This window comes from Thermoascus crustaceus (genome assembly GCF_041956765.1).
Source record: "Thermoascus crustaceus strain CBS 181.67 unplaced genomic scaffold VTN00scaffold_1, whole genome shotgun sequence".
Taxonomy (NCBI): domain Eukaryota; kingdom Fungi; phylum Ascomycota; class Eurotiomycetes; order Eurotiales; family Thermoascaceae; genus Thermoascus; species Thermoascus crustaceus.
This window is the reverse complement of record NW_027192527.1, coordinates 1,378,852-1,392,143: the sequence shown is the minus strand read 5'-3', so window position 1 is coordinate 1,392,143 and position 13,292 is coordinate 1,378,852. Positions and strand designations below refer to the sequence as shown.

The 13,292-nt window shown below is 50.2% G+C and overlaps 5 protein-coding genes across 5 annotated transcripts; 2 read left to right on the top strand and 3 right to left on the bottom strand.

Moving 5' to 3' along the window:
• Positions 1-941: 941 nt before the first annotated feature.
• Positions 942-2,375, bottom strand: VTN00DRAFT_490 (uncharacterized protein; the record flags this gene model as incomplete). The annotated part of the gene is made up of 1 exon (XM_069431373.1): positions 942-2,375. The coding sequence occupies one exon, from the start codon at positions 2,373-2,375 to the stop codon at positions 942-944; it is 1,434 nt and encodes a 477-aa protein (XP_069291198.1).
• Positions 2,376-2,676: 301 nt separating this feature from the next.
• Positions 2,677-2,979, top strand: VTN00DRAFT_489 (uncharacterized protein; the record flags this gene model as incomplete). Its single annotated transcript, XM_069431361.1, has 1 exon — positions 2,677-2,979. The coding sequence occupies one exon, from the start codon at positions 2,677-2,679 to the stop codon at positions 2,977-2,979; it is 303 nt and encodes a 100-aa protein (XP_069291197.1).
• Positions 2,980-4,008: 1,029 nt separating this feature from the next.
• VTN00DRAFT_488 (uncharacterized protein) lies at positions 4,009-5,078 on the bottom strand (the record flags this gene model as incomplete). The annotated part of the gene is made up of 5 exons (XM_069431350.1): positions 4,009-4,048; positions 4,163-4,381; positions 4,442-4,503; positions 4,566-4,897; positions 4,988-5,078. The coding sequence occupies 5 exons, from the start codon at positions 5,076-5,078 to the stop codon at positions 4,009-4,011; spliced, it is 744 nt and encodes a 247-aa protein (XP_069291196.1).
• A 1,902-nt stretch (positions 5,079-6,980) lies between these two features.
• On the top strand, positions 6,981-9,122 carry VTN00DRAFT_487 (uncharacterized protein; the record flags this gene model as incomplete). Its single annotated transcript, XM_069431339.1, has 4 exons — positions 6,981-7,310; positions 7,382-7,655; positions 7,708-7,852; positions 7,904-9,122. 4 exons carry the CDS (start codon positions 6,981-6,983, stop codon positions 9,120-9,122), a joined length of 1,968 nt encoding a protein of 655 aa, XP_069291195.1.
• Positions 9,123-9,608: 486 nt separating this feature from the next.
• On the bottom strand, positions 9,609-10,901 carry VTN00DRAFT_486 (uncharacterized protein; the record flags this gene model as incomplete). The annotated part of the gene is made up of 1 exon (XM_069431328.1): positions 9,609-10,901. One exon carries the CDS (start codon positions 10,899-10,901, stop codon positions 9,609-9,611), a length of 1,293 nt encoding a protein of 430 aa, XP_069291194.1.
• Between the last annotated feature and the right edge of the window lie 2,391 nt (positions 10,902-13,292).

Genomic DNA, 13,292 nt, shown 5'->3' with positions numbered 1-13,292 from the left:
AGCAGCGGATGGATCCCATATCCATGATGGGGATGTATGTACATGTAGATAACCCACGTACGGAGTACTCCGTACTTCCCCCCGATCCATTCCATTCCTAACTTGTACCTTAGGTAGCTAATTTAGGTAAGCATCAGAACCAACCGACGAAACAAGTTTTTTCCATACCCAATTTTAATTTAAAGTGCTGACATCAAAAGGTGGACGGATGCCCCGGCCAGCCAAGCGTGCCAAGATACTACTAATTAGACATAGGTACCTGACGGCCTGCGGATAGGTAGGTAGTACAGTACTACTGTATGGTGCCTTGCAGCGCTGTATGCTGTATGCAGTGTGCAGGAGACCGGGTGAATCTGCGGGAGCAAATGATATTGCCAAATATATGTATGTAGTCCTGTCCGTGCGTGCGTGCGCCGGGAGATGAATGGGGTTGAGGCTTGGCTTGGCTTGGTTTGGTTGGTATATACCACGATGGCGGGAAAGAGTTAGAAAATAATGTGAGATGTCATTTTTCAGTAGGTCAGTTCGATGTTATCCGTTCGACGTTCGATGTTCTTGAACATAGTGATTCATAAGCACCGCTGCACCTAGCTGCTAGTTGTGTACTGTGTGTACACGAACCTCATGACTCCTATGCAGACAACTTATCTGTTCACGTTCAAAGTTACATTCGCTCCGAAGCTTTTTATTTATTTATGAAGAAAGTCTGAGTCTCGTTACGAGTCGTGTTATCTATCCTGCACCTCGCCGGGACAAAATCGGAAGTCAAAAAACCAGAGACGTTCGAAAGAAACATCAACAGGAGAATAGAATTAATCATTATGTGTTGTAAAATTTATATGAGCAGAACGGCACATGCCGTTCTGCAGATATTAACCCACAGTCGGGAAGCCTTGGCCTGAAACCAAAAATTAACCCGTAACCAATCGAGAGATCTATTTTCACTCGGACCGCCAGACCAACTCCAGGACGAAATCGCCCTCGGGCAGACCCCGGTGCACGTAGAGCTGCCTGACCTGGCCGTCCTCAACAATTGCATCTTCAAGCTGGTAGCTGAACTTCCCGTCGTCCTTCGGGCGCAGTGGGCCGAGAGCGTGCAGGAACGAGTCCTGGACAGCACCGTTGTGGTCCTCCCAGGTTCTCTCCATGCTGAAATCACCGTCCGGACGTGGCTCGCTGTAGCGGATCACGGAAAACCCATTCGTCAGAATCCAGTCATCTTTGAAACGCCACTGCTGCAGCAGGCAGGAGTCTCCGCAGACGGCGGAAACGGCGCTCAGTTTGACCATGTCCGCATGATACCACGATTTCCAGTGATGCACAGAGAGCGGTTGCTGACGGCCGGCTTCGAAAAAGCCCGACGCATCGCCCATAAGGTCAAGCTGGCGCAGGCCATGATCCACTGTGAGCTTTGTGTCGGTGTACTGGTAGATGCATCGAGCGATCTTCCTGTCACCAGTTCCCTCCATCTCCTGGCATATGTCGTATACTTGGTTCAGCTCGGTCAAGAGCGGACGCGACAGGAAGACGCCCGCGCCACCGAAACCCATAACTCCAAACACTCCTATCTGTGGTTGGCTTTCAGACAGACCTCCGACATAGTAAGGCTTCGTTGCATCGTAACTCCTAAGCCTTTCGACCAGTCTTGGCATGGAAAGAAAAAACGTATCGTCGTCAATAACACAGCCCCACTGAGTCCCTTCTTCCAGGTTGTCGTGGAGCAACCTAAGCAGAGAGAAATAGCGCATGTTGTATTCAATATCGGACTCCTGGATATCCAAAACGATTCCAAGCGATTCAGCCTTGCTCCGAAGTTTCCCCAGTTTCCCATGCGGCTCAATGAGGGCGTAAATGTGCGCATTCGAATGGCCTGCCCAGTGTGCAAAACCATCCAGAGACTCGTATAGACGGTCGTAGGTCGTCGCGACCCCGAAGATGATGTGCGACGCGTCCACACGCTTGGGAGGAATGGGAACTGTGACTGTGATCGGGTCTGAGCAAGCGTCCGGCACTTGCTGCCCGTCTGGATCGGTCATGTTCAGCTTGCGGACGTCAAAGAGCGGGATATCCAGGCGTTCGGGCGTATTCTGCTTCGATGCCGACTGACGCGCGATTACCTCCCGTCGCAGATAATGGACGGGTTTGGAAAGTTTGTAGTGCTCGATCGTCTTGTCGTCGAGGCGACATCGCTGCTGGGTGGAGAGCGGTGGGGGCTGTGTGTATTCGTTCAACTTGTAGAGAACGCGGCTCTCATCGATATTGAACCAGAGCAGGATGAAGCTCGCCACGAGCAGAGAAGCGACGAGGAAGCGCGCTATCCTCCGCCCCCGGGTGGAAGAGCCCCGGGAGAACCTCTCCCATGCGTTCAGCAACATGTCTGGTCATAGAATCGGCGATCGCAGGCGAGAGGCAGCATGAGTCCTGCAAGGAGGTGAGGAGTGAGCTGCGTTGAAGGGGTAGGAGGCAGTCTCGACATCAGACGCGGGTCATCGACTGTCAGGGCATCTGTGGGATGAAGGTCGGCCCATGAAGTGTCCCAGGTGAAAAGGCCATGTGGACCATGGGAAGGAAACCCTGATCCATCGCAGGGACGATCACCAGTGGGCCCCGGGCGTTGCTGACGACGGAAAGTTAGGCATCTCTGGAGATCGACAGGCGAAGGGAACACAAGCCCCAATGCGCTGGTCTCTCGGGACGCCCGAGGCTTTGCAGGCCCTGTTTTCCGACGCAAGCAGGGGTGAATGGGGGAGATCGTTTGGGGGCGATGCTGGGGCTTTTATTGAAGCGTCCGCGGGCGCTGGGGGCGGAATGACGGAATCACAAGCGGCGACACGCGTGTTCCCACCGGCCAAGCATCCCAAACCCCAGTGCGCCGTGCTGCGAAGGGAGCGGCCGCCCGTTCTGCCCGCCCTCACCGCCTTCCTGCGTCACCGCCGCTGCTACGTTTTCCGTTTGCGGCAGTCCGCCCGGAGATGCTAATATCTGATCCTGAGATCTTCGAAGATCTATCCGAGCCAGGCAAGACTTGATACGTTAGCTTAGCACAGAGATGGATCTACAAATCGTTGCAGATTTCCACAGCACGATGTTCAACTGTCGTCTCCTGGCTCGTCTCCATGTCTCGTTGATCTGCATGGAGATCGAGCATCCCAATTTGCCATTGAGAGCATACAGTACTGCATAGAGGACGTAGACAATAACAGTGTCGCCTCCAAGGTCCCGAGAAAGCCCCGAAACACAAGGATGCCGTCTGCTCATTCAGCAACAACCTGCAGTGAAACTGGATCTTCGATCAGGCTTTCGTCCGGTTAAGTTAACACTTCTGATTGAGTCTTCTCCACAAAACAAAGTAATCAGTCTTCCAACGGATGCAGAGTGGCTAATGACTTACATGAACCAGCATGCTAGATCTTAGGGTTCCGGATAACCTTCCGACCTTGTCAACCCCGTGTATCGAGCCAACAAGCATTATTAAGGTCAAACAGTCAAGTGAAAACCTAAAAGGCATTCCTCGATGCCCATGTTGGTCCACACGCCTTATAGTCTTGCCCTTTTGGCCAACTATTCACTGGCCACTTGTACTGGACCTCAACCACTTCTTCAACTTCAGCGTCAATCGTCCGCTGCTTATAGTATCCACACATATATGAATCGCCACCTGGATACGTGACCCATTTTTGTGGACAATTCAGAAGAAAACCGTATCTGATTTATCATTGGATCTGAAGTGGCCAGCGCCTTTCAAGGGACCGGACGGTATGGATGAAGGGAAAGTATCTATCTAGGTAGTTAAAAGTGGGACAGTAGAAAACTGCAGCATCAAGTGAGTAGATGGTTCCGCGTTCCTGAATAGAAATCTTGCTGGTCATGTTTTGTGCGGTCAGTTCAGCTGATCTAAAGTTCATTGATCATTGGAATCATGTGCTATGTACACTCTAGTGGCCAGGTATCAACGGGCGTGACATCGGATACGTCCAGGGAGATCATTCTCTATTCGCAAATGGACACTCAAAGGTACTTTCCGAAGAATGTAGCGACCTGCTTGTATCTGTGGACACAACGTCAGAATCAAAGACTCGATGGGTAATAGAGAGAGACAGGAAGGAGAACAAAACCCTTCCGTAATGCAAAATGAGAGATTTTCCAATAATGCAGAACTTACCCCCTCTCGAACTCCTTCTTGTTCTCCTCGTCTTCGAGGTTGGCGCGCGCGCCCATCCATCCGTGGAACATGGTTCCGTAGGTCTCCACTTCCGATCCGATGTCGGTCTTAGCTTCCAGGGCAGCCTTGTAGTTGGCAATCTCCTCCTTGGACTCGTCGGGAGACGCGAGGACGACGTGGGGAATGGTCATATTGCGAGCATCGTTGGTGTCGAGGAACCTGGATATCTGTTAGGGGTTTGTCGGGTTCGCAGACACAACATCTACAGGGTAGACGTACGATGGGTGGGCCTGGCCGGAGACGTTGAACAGCGACTGTTGGCCGGAAACAAGGGCCGCGAGCTAAAGGAACAGATGATTAGCTGAATCCTCCATTGTACTGTCCAGCAACAGCCTCTGCCTACCTTTCCACCCCAGCAGAGACCCAGAACCGCCCACTTCTCGACATTCGGGTACTTCTTCTTGCACTCAGTAACGATGGCCACCAGCTTCTCCACATTCTTCGGTGGCGCTGCCACTTCGGTGAAGAACTTCTGGAAGGCCTGCTGCTTCTCGGGCGTGTCCATCGGCAGCCAGTTGATGTCCGCCTGGGTGCCCTCGAAGAGGTCGGGCACGAGGGTCAGCGCATCCAGGTGCTGCGACAGGCGGTCCGCACCCAGCAGGGTCTGTGGGTAGAAGCCGAAGATGTCGTAGACGAGAACGACACCTCGCTTGGCGGAGGTGTTTCCGGTGGCATCTGTTCAAGGTTATGGTGTCAATCTTCTAGGGCCCCTCTTGGTTCTTCTTGAATGAATTGCACGAGTAATGAGTCCGTTGGATCACTCACAGACATCGACGCCTCCGATCTTCTGCACTGGAACCGTCTGGTTCGTCCCCACAGGGGTTCTGGTGCAGCAGGACTTGTTAACCTCAGCCATTGTGGTTTCGCGGGACTCTTTCACAAGTTCTCTTTTGGCGTATTGAGTAGGAAAAGAAGGACAGAGTCCGTCATGGCGGGGTAGGAAGGTTTTATATCACTGGCCCATCGACCCTCTATCTTCATCCTCATTTTCCCCTCGTGGGTCCCTCACCGTACAGAAAGGATCCGGTACGGAGGACCCTCATACAAAGTTGACACAAGCTTTCTTTTCTCCGAGTCTTAACGCCGGTTGGCGGGCTGACCGGCTAATCGGCAGCCCGTTGGAGAAGATAGGACGCGGCATCGTGCCCTTTGTTGCCATCGAGCAGCCCCGCCTACGAGGGGTACTGCGTGCGATGCCTTGAGGTTCTGTGACTAACCTTACCATCAATACCAGAAGCGATGAACTAGGTGTAAACCATACTGAACTAGAAATAACCAAAGCATGGAAATAAATAGCTTAAAACTATAAACCCTCTCTAAATAATCCTCAGTGGAAACCTGCACTAGATCCATGGATGCCCGATGTCTACGAATTTCGAAAATCCCGTACTTTGCAGAGCGCTTTGCAGATCAATAACATGTAGAAAAGCTTAGACTTAGCCTATCTCCTATCTCCGTGGCACGGGCCTACTGAAAATCGCACAGAGCGGGTTGTGTGAAGCTGTCATGCATCCAAACATGATACTCTCTTAAAAGGTTGTGCCGCTTCTGAATCCATCTTGTCCTCTTTTGTCTTGGTTCCCGGTGGCCTTTGTATGTTTAGAGGACAAACACACCCCTTAGTATCGTCATCTGGGATTTGTCAGTCTCAAAAACCACGAGAGTCTGTGTTGAGATTTTCCATTGAAAGGAATAATATCAGAATGAGCACCAAAGCAGTCTACGAACAGGAATCTACGTATTTCATATCATTCCTGCAGCTCAGGAAGCCCCGCTAATTGATGAATCGGATGCCTAATTTAGAATCTCTGAGTCTTTGACATCCGGATAAGAGCTGCATTTTGCTTTGACAGTATCTTGAAATGTTGGTTTAAGATTAGGTTAATTTTGGGTTGGGGGTTTCACATAATCTAGCGTCTTAGCAGGGGCCACGATGATTTGAAACAAGGATGTTCGAAGCCCTGTCAATATATCCTTGTTGCTTGCCAAGACCCCTACGTAGACTACGTCGTGAAACCCAAAAAAGACAAAGCAATCGCGGTCACTGGAATGAGACAGCTGTGGGTTTCAGGTATTTTCCAATACCTAGGTACGCCCCCAAAATATGATAACACTCAGAGGTTGTCATTCTCAACCCTGAAGTCGTGTCCTCTATGGTTTCAACAGCTTGATTTCAAATCGCGTGCATTCAGCGAACGGCACATAAAACACCCTAAAATGACAATATATTTCTTCAAGATTGTCTACTGGAACCATTCGATGGGGGTCTCGTCCTTGTCAGAGAAATTTGATGTGTAGAAAAGAGCAGTACCTCGGCTCTTCGTTGAATCAGTGTCGAAGCGATCCATCCGCGCGATTACAAACAGTTTCGTGTCAACGACACCATGTGCTGGGTAGCCTCACGAAAAGTATCATAATTAAGAAGATAAAATGCGGGAAGACTTACGATCATTTTAGGACGTGACCTTTCATTTCAGCAGTGCTGAGGGTGCTTAAATGTACGGTTGACTAAATGATCCACTGACGCAGGGATTCCTGATGTGGAAATGTCGGTTCCGCACAAGCTCGAGATATGTGGTTAGAAGACCTCGACACTGGTGCTTTTCGATTCTGCGCCAACGATTCTTGGGACTAAGGGTACTCTGTTAATTGTGGTACCCGGTCCTGGCTATCAGTTGAAAACTAATTTTACGAATTTTGTTGGTGCGTTCTGCAGTCAATTCACTAGACATCCGACCACGCTGTTCGAACCTACGGAATGGCCGCGGGCACGGTGCAGTCTCTAGCTGCACTGCTGCAGCGAGCAACGATCGACGACCATGAGGAAGTTCTGAAGTCGTGCAATGCGGCTCTGAAGAAGTCCAAGACCGACATACACGCTCAACACGTGAAAGCTGTCGCCCTATTGAAGCTGGACCGATATGAGGACTGTCTGCGTGTTATCGAGGAAGGCGGGGATGCGCTGAAGCAAAGAGCCTCGTTGGAGTATGCCTATGCTCTTTACAAGGTTGGCAAGCTCAGCGAGGCTCTGGATGTTGCTGCAAAATTATGTACGGGAAGGGGCGCGAGACATGTGGAAGCTCAAGCTGTATGTCCATTTCCGAACCATCGTTTACATCGGGTCGAAAAGAAGCTAAAACATTTGGGTTATACGGACAGGCTTATCGCGCTGAGGACTTCCTTCGCACGGCCGACATATACAATGACCTCTACAGCGACAAGGCGTCAATAGGCAATGAAGAAAACGACTTGCGCATTAATTCGTGGGCTACAGATGCCCAGTTGCAGTGGAAGGGACAGACACACGCCGCGCGGAATAAGCGACCAACAAGGGAAGATCTCGAATCTTTTGAGATTACATATAATGCCGCCTGCGGGAGCCTCGCGAGGGGAGAGCTCAGCCAGGGTGAACTGCTCTTGAATCGAGCGAAGGGTTGGTAGAGAATGAATCACACGAATGAAAATATACTAACTATGAATCGCAGAACTATGTAAGACTTCAGAGGACCTCACGCCGGAGGAAAAGGATGCGGAGTTGCTTCCCATCGCTGTGCAGCAACTATATGTCTTGATCAGACAAGGGAAGCTAGAGGAGGCTGAGGATCTCATGAAGGAGATTTCTCTTAGCGAGTAAGTTAAATTGATACATCCTCTGTTAACAGGTTTCTTACTTGTACCTAGGATCTCGGAACTCTCTACAAGGAAAATCGCACAAAATAATATAATCCTGGCTAAGCCGCCAACAAATCCGTACCTTCTTTACAAGGCCTTCCACGAAACCCCGTCTGCGACAAATAACGACAAACTTTTCGATTTTCAGAACAATGCTCTGGTCGCAAACTCATACGCTGCTAATCTCCTTGTCCAGAAGTACGACGGGGTGATTCGATCTACTCGCAAGGCTCTAGCTCAACGCCCTTGCCCCTCGGTTCTTCCCAGCGACAACGTTCTCTCTGTGTATAACGCAGCAGCCCACGCTCAGGATCAGACCGGGCACAAGGGTCTGAAGGAGGTTCTTCCGCTACTTGAGAGGAGACCCAAAGATGTCGGTCTCGTTCTCACAGTCGTCCAACTCTACGTGGCCGCCGGTAACGCCACTTCCGCCATCATCACCTTGGAGAACTTCCTGAGGTCGCTGGAAGAATCCATTGCGGAACAAGACCAGGACATACGCTTCAACCCAGGGCTCCTTAGTGCTCTCATTGCGCTGTACAAGCTTGAAGGCCGCAAGACTCAAATAAGATTCGAACTTGCCAAAGCCGCTGGGCATTGGCGCCAGCGGCCCAACCCACCAGCTATGCTTCTCCGAGCGGCTGGGGCATCTCTCCTACACTCCTCAGACCCTTCCGATCTCGCCATGTCTGCAGAATTGTTCACCAACCTCCATAACCAAGACCCTAACGACCAGTACGCTGCAGCGGGCTATGTGGCTTCACACGCAGAAACAGACCTAGCGAAAGCTGAAGCCCTGCTTGAGAAATTGCCATCAGTCGAAGATCTCGTTTCAGAGATCGACGTCGCGGCTCTCGAAGAAGCAGGCATCCCGCAGTCTGCCGCAAGCGTAGCAGCAACTGCAGCTGTACTGGCCGGGGCAAGAAAACGACCGGCGGCAGAGAAGCAGGGCGCCGCCAAGAAGCGGGTTCGGAAATCGCGTCTTCCAAAGGACTACGATCCAAACAAAACTCCGGATCCGGAACGGTGGTTGCCCCTCCGCGATCGCTCGACGTACAGGCCCAAGGGCAAGAAGGGCAAGCAGAGAGCCGCAGAAAGGACGCAGGGAGGCATTGTCCACGAGAAGGCCGAAGAAGCCGCCGCTGCAGCGCCTGCCACACAACAGCAGAAGGCTCAAGGTGGCGGAGGAGGCGCAAGTTCGAAGAAAAAGAAGAAGGGAAAGCGGTAGAGCGATCGCTTTCTTGTTCTTTGAAATGCTTTTACGACAGACAGTTTTGCATTGGCATGCAAAAAGGTTCGTTGTTCGATCGATATCCATGTAAAACATTTGGACTCATTTCAGAACAATGAAGTAGATAGATTATTATATGCTCCACAATGACATGATGAGAAGAATTTCTCATTTCCAAATAATTCATTATCTCTCGAGGATTCCACCTCGTACTATATAGTTGAAGAAAACACGCAAGACTAAAGAGTTTGCAACGCGTCACGGATTCTCATTCTAGTCGCGATAGAAAAAGAGCCATCAAAAACCAGTAATATAAGGACAAGGGCCCAAGTCAGATGAAGAAATAGAGCTAAATCTGCACAAATAGCCATCTGAAGCATGAGGTTCAACAACAGTCAAATCATACCGCCGCTATCTAAGCCCACTTTTCGACAAAATCTAGAGGACCCACCAGAGATGACCGATCCCCATGATCGGATCTATCTAGCCAAGTGGAGTCCTTATCGTCCCACACTGCCGGTCATACTGTTCAAACATCATGCGGAACAGCTTCAGATCCATCATCGCATCTTCCGCGGTCGTCTTGATCGGCTGGCCACGCACCAGACACGCATAGAGCTCCTTCAACTCCGCCGTGTACGCATCCTCGTAGCTGCTCAGCACCTCTCGCTTCTGCGACTCGCCCTGCTCGTTCATCTCCTCCACGAGGACCCGGATCGGTAGATCCTTGACGGAGGGCGTGTTGTACTCGATGCTGACGGTCTTGTTCTGGCCGTAGACGGTGAGGTGGGCGTCGAAGCGGGGCACGGAGTCGATCCCGGATTCGAAGGTCACGGAGTACGGGTTGCCGTTCCTGTCGCTGTAGCTGAAGATGGCAGAGTAGAAGGGTTCGTTGGTCACGACGCCAACGATGGATTCTGGGAATCCGAGGGTCTCCCGCATCAGGGAGAGGTTGTGGCAGCCTAGGGAGCCGAGGAATCGACCGAATGCGACGCGTGGTTTGGTGAGTTCTTGTCCGACGAAGGCCTCCTGGAGGAGGTCGCGGAGGATCTGAGTGTCGTTGTTGCTATCCTTGGAGAGACCTGTTGATGATTTTGCTACCGTGTTTCCGGACTGATTCACAAAGTGACATTTGGGGCCGGTGATGTCGCGACATCGGGCGTATAGGATGCGGTCGATGCCCGCGATCTCCCTTTTGAAGGTATTCACAAAGCCAGGGGCATATCGTCGCATGGAGCTGACGAACACCCTGGCCCCGTTCTTGGCCTGCTTCTCCGCGTTGATGATCTTCCGCGCACTCTGGACGCTCAGACTGATGGGTTCTTCTATCATGACATGCTTGCCCGCCTCGAGCGCCGCGATACTGTACGCGGCGTGGTATTCATACGACGTCAGGATGAATATGAGGTCGATGTTCGGATCGTTGATGAGCTCGTACGCGTCCACGCTGCCCTTGGGGATGTTGAATCGGGACTGGCAGAAGTCTACTATCTTCTGGGAAGCATCACAGACGGCTGCGATTTCGAAGTATCTGCTCAGTAGCTGCAGCGTCGGGAGATGAATAACTTGGGCGACTTCCCCGGCGCCAATGACTCCGACACGTAGGGTTGTTTCGGGCGTTATATGTTCCAGGTCTTGAGCTGCCATCTGAGGAGGTCCTGATTCATTTAGGACGGCCTTGAGAAGACCGCTTTCTTCGTTTACGGGCGGGACGTAGGATACTGGCATCGGTTGCAGGCGCTCATGTTGGGGGTCGAGGGGATTGAATGGTTCCATCAGTTGCTATACGTTCCGGATATCAGGTAACCCTCGTGTTTTCCAAAAGAATTTAAACGAAATATAATATTACAAGTTAAAGGACAGGCAAAGAGGTTCTCGCAGGAGTAACTTTCGTAGGGATACTTTTGAGAATTCTCGACGGACGGATGATGTATGGCCAGACTCATATAGCTGTAGCTTTAGCTTTCCCGCCCCCAGCCGCATGTTAGGTTAGGTAGCTAGCTCCCTGTGCACGCGGAGGTATGCAAGTACTGCATGTACTTCAGGATGCACTTTTTTTGACCCATCGCATGACTGTTCGCAGATCCCTGGCGGTGACATCAGCGGCTCCGGGGAGCAGGTCCGCTTACCATGTTGCCAAGTCAGCAATAAGAACAAATGCATATGTATTTTCGTAGATACTTTCCTAATAAGAATCCTGAGACCGGCCACCCACTCACTCCTGCGCCACTATATACCAAGCAAAACATGCAATGGATTTTGCAGCACGTTGCAGGGCAGGCAGAAGAGCAGTCTCACACCGACTTGTGACCTGATGGCAAATCTGGCAAATCCGTTCCGAGGCCCGGATAGGGAGTATGTACATTCCAAGGCTCTCTCTATCCATGGTTTGTCCACTAGCTAACACCACAGCAGTTTCTCTGAAACCCTCACATGACGCCGTCGCATATTGCGTTGCGTCTTTGTCACCGCTACCGGGGACGTCATAATTTCTCACGCACAAGATGAGTTCGAGTACCTAATAGGTCAGACCAACTAATCGACGAAACCAGGTATGGATGGATTTTATTACCTGGGGTAGATTGTCTCCAAACCCCGGATTACGGACCCGCGACTCAGGGTAGAAAAGAGCACATGCATACCGAATATGCTACGACTGGCCCGATGAGGCCCACAGGCCTGGGGTGGACCTTGAACACAGCTAGGTACAGTTTTTGACTGGATGTTTTATCAGTGACCAATCAGACAAATCTCTAATTATCACATATTGGTTTGCAGCAGATGTGATGTATCTCAAAAGTGTATATGTGCCTTTGAATTGACGCTCTTAGCGAAAGCTTCAAATATCAAGACAGACAGGGACCCTATTATTAGGATAGAAAATACCCTCTACTATGGTGTACACTTCTCCAGATTAGCACAGTAATGCTGAGTTTTACAGAAGCCAACCACGTAGAAAGTCTCCAGGAACCTAGTTAAATTTGCGCATACAGTACTTAGCAGCAAGATCTAGTGCAGGTGTCTTATGGACAAATCTGTATCACTGGAGAAGTTTTCTGAATACCGATTCTGCACCTTTGCAGTATTCTTGACAGGGGAAAAGGCGATGGTTGGCATTGGAGGGAATTGGAGAAACATCTTGCCACCAGTGCTTTGGGAATTATTGCAACAGGAAAGAAATCTTGTTCTTTTTTGACTTACCTGGACATATAACCAGGTCCACATGCAAACGTAGGTCTCGAATGATGGATTCTTTACCTTTATCACTTCCAACAGCAAAGGTGAAGGATAACCAATAGAACACTTTGAACGCAATGGACACTTGCAGAAAACTTGTAGAAATAAGAAATCCCTAAAACACCTAAGTATAAAGATTGGCTATTCTCAAATACATAATATCGCGTCATTATTTGAGGGAAAACAGAAATTCCTTATGCAGTGATGGTATTCGATTTCCGGAGGTATCCCACCATCACCGCTGGGCGTGGCGAGCACAGCACAGCAAAGAGGATGAAGTGTGGCGGGGTTGGGGATAAACAGGCCAGAGTTTTACTTGTTAAATAAATGTGCAATAAGTCCTTTTTGCAGTTGAGAGGTGAAGAAAGATGTTAAAGAGGATTTCTGTATCTGCGGGAATGGGTTATTTTCCTTGTTGACGGGAAAGATGAAGGTACCTAAATAGTTACAAGGCTGAGGCGGAGTAAGAATTTGTATAATTGTATTCAAAGAATAATATTAAAGTTAAAATAATATAAGGCCCACACAGTCGACATAAATGTGACAGGGAATGCATTGGTCACGTGTTTAAGATTCCCAGCGATGTATGGGATACCTGATACCTACCTACCCAGGCAACTGATCAAGAAGCCCACGAGTAGGTACGGAGTATACAAGGCAAAATCGAAAGTGGAATGTGGTATCCTCCCACTTCTTCCCAACAATACGTCTATCAAATCAGACGTTGCCCCTACGTCTAATAGTATGGGGAACTATTTGATTCCATTCCCGTATCCTGTCAATGCTCTAACCAACCATCAATAGTGGGACACGGCGCGGTCCGGGCCTGAGGATGACGGTGGAATCGAGCTACAGAACCATTGATGTTCCCACTAACTTCAGGTGTGTCTAGAACACTGTCTCCAGAGGCCTAGCGTGCAATGCTAGTAG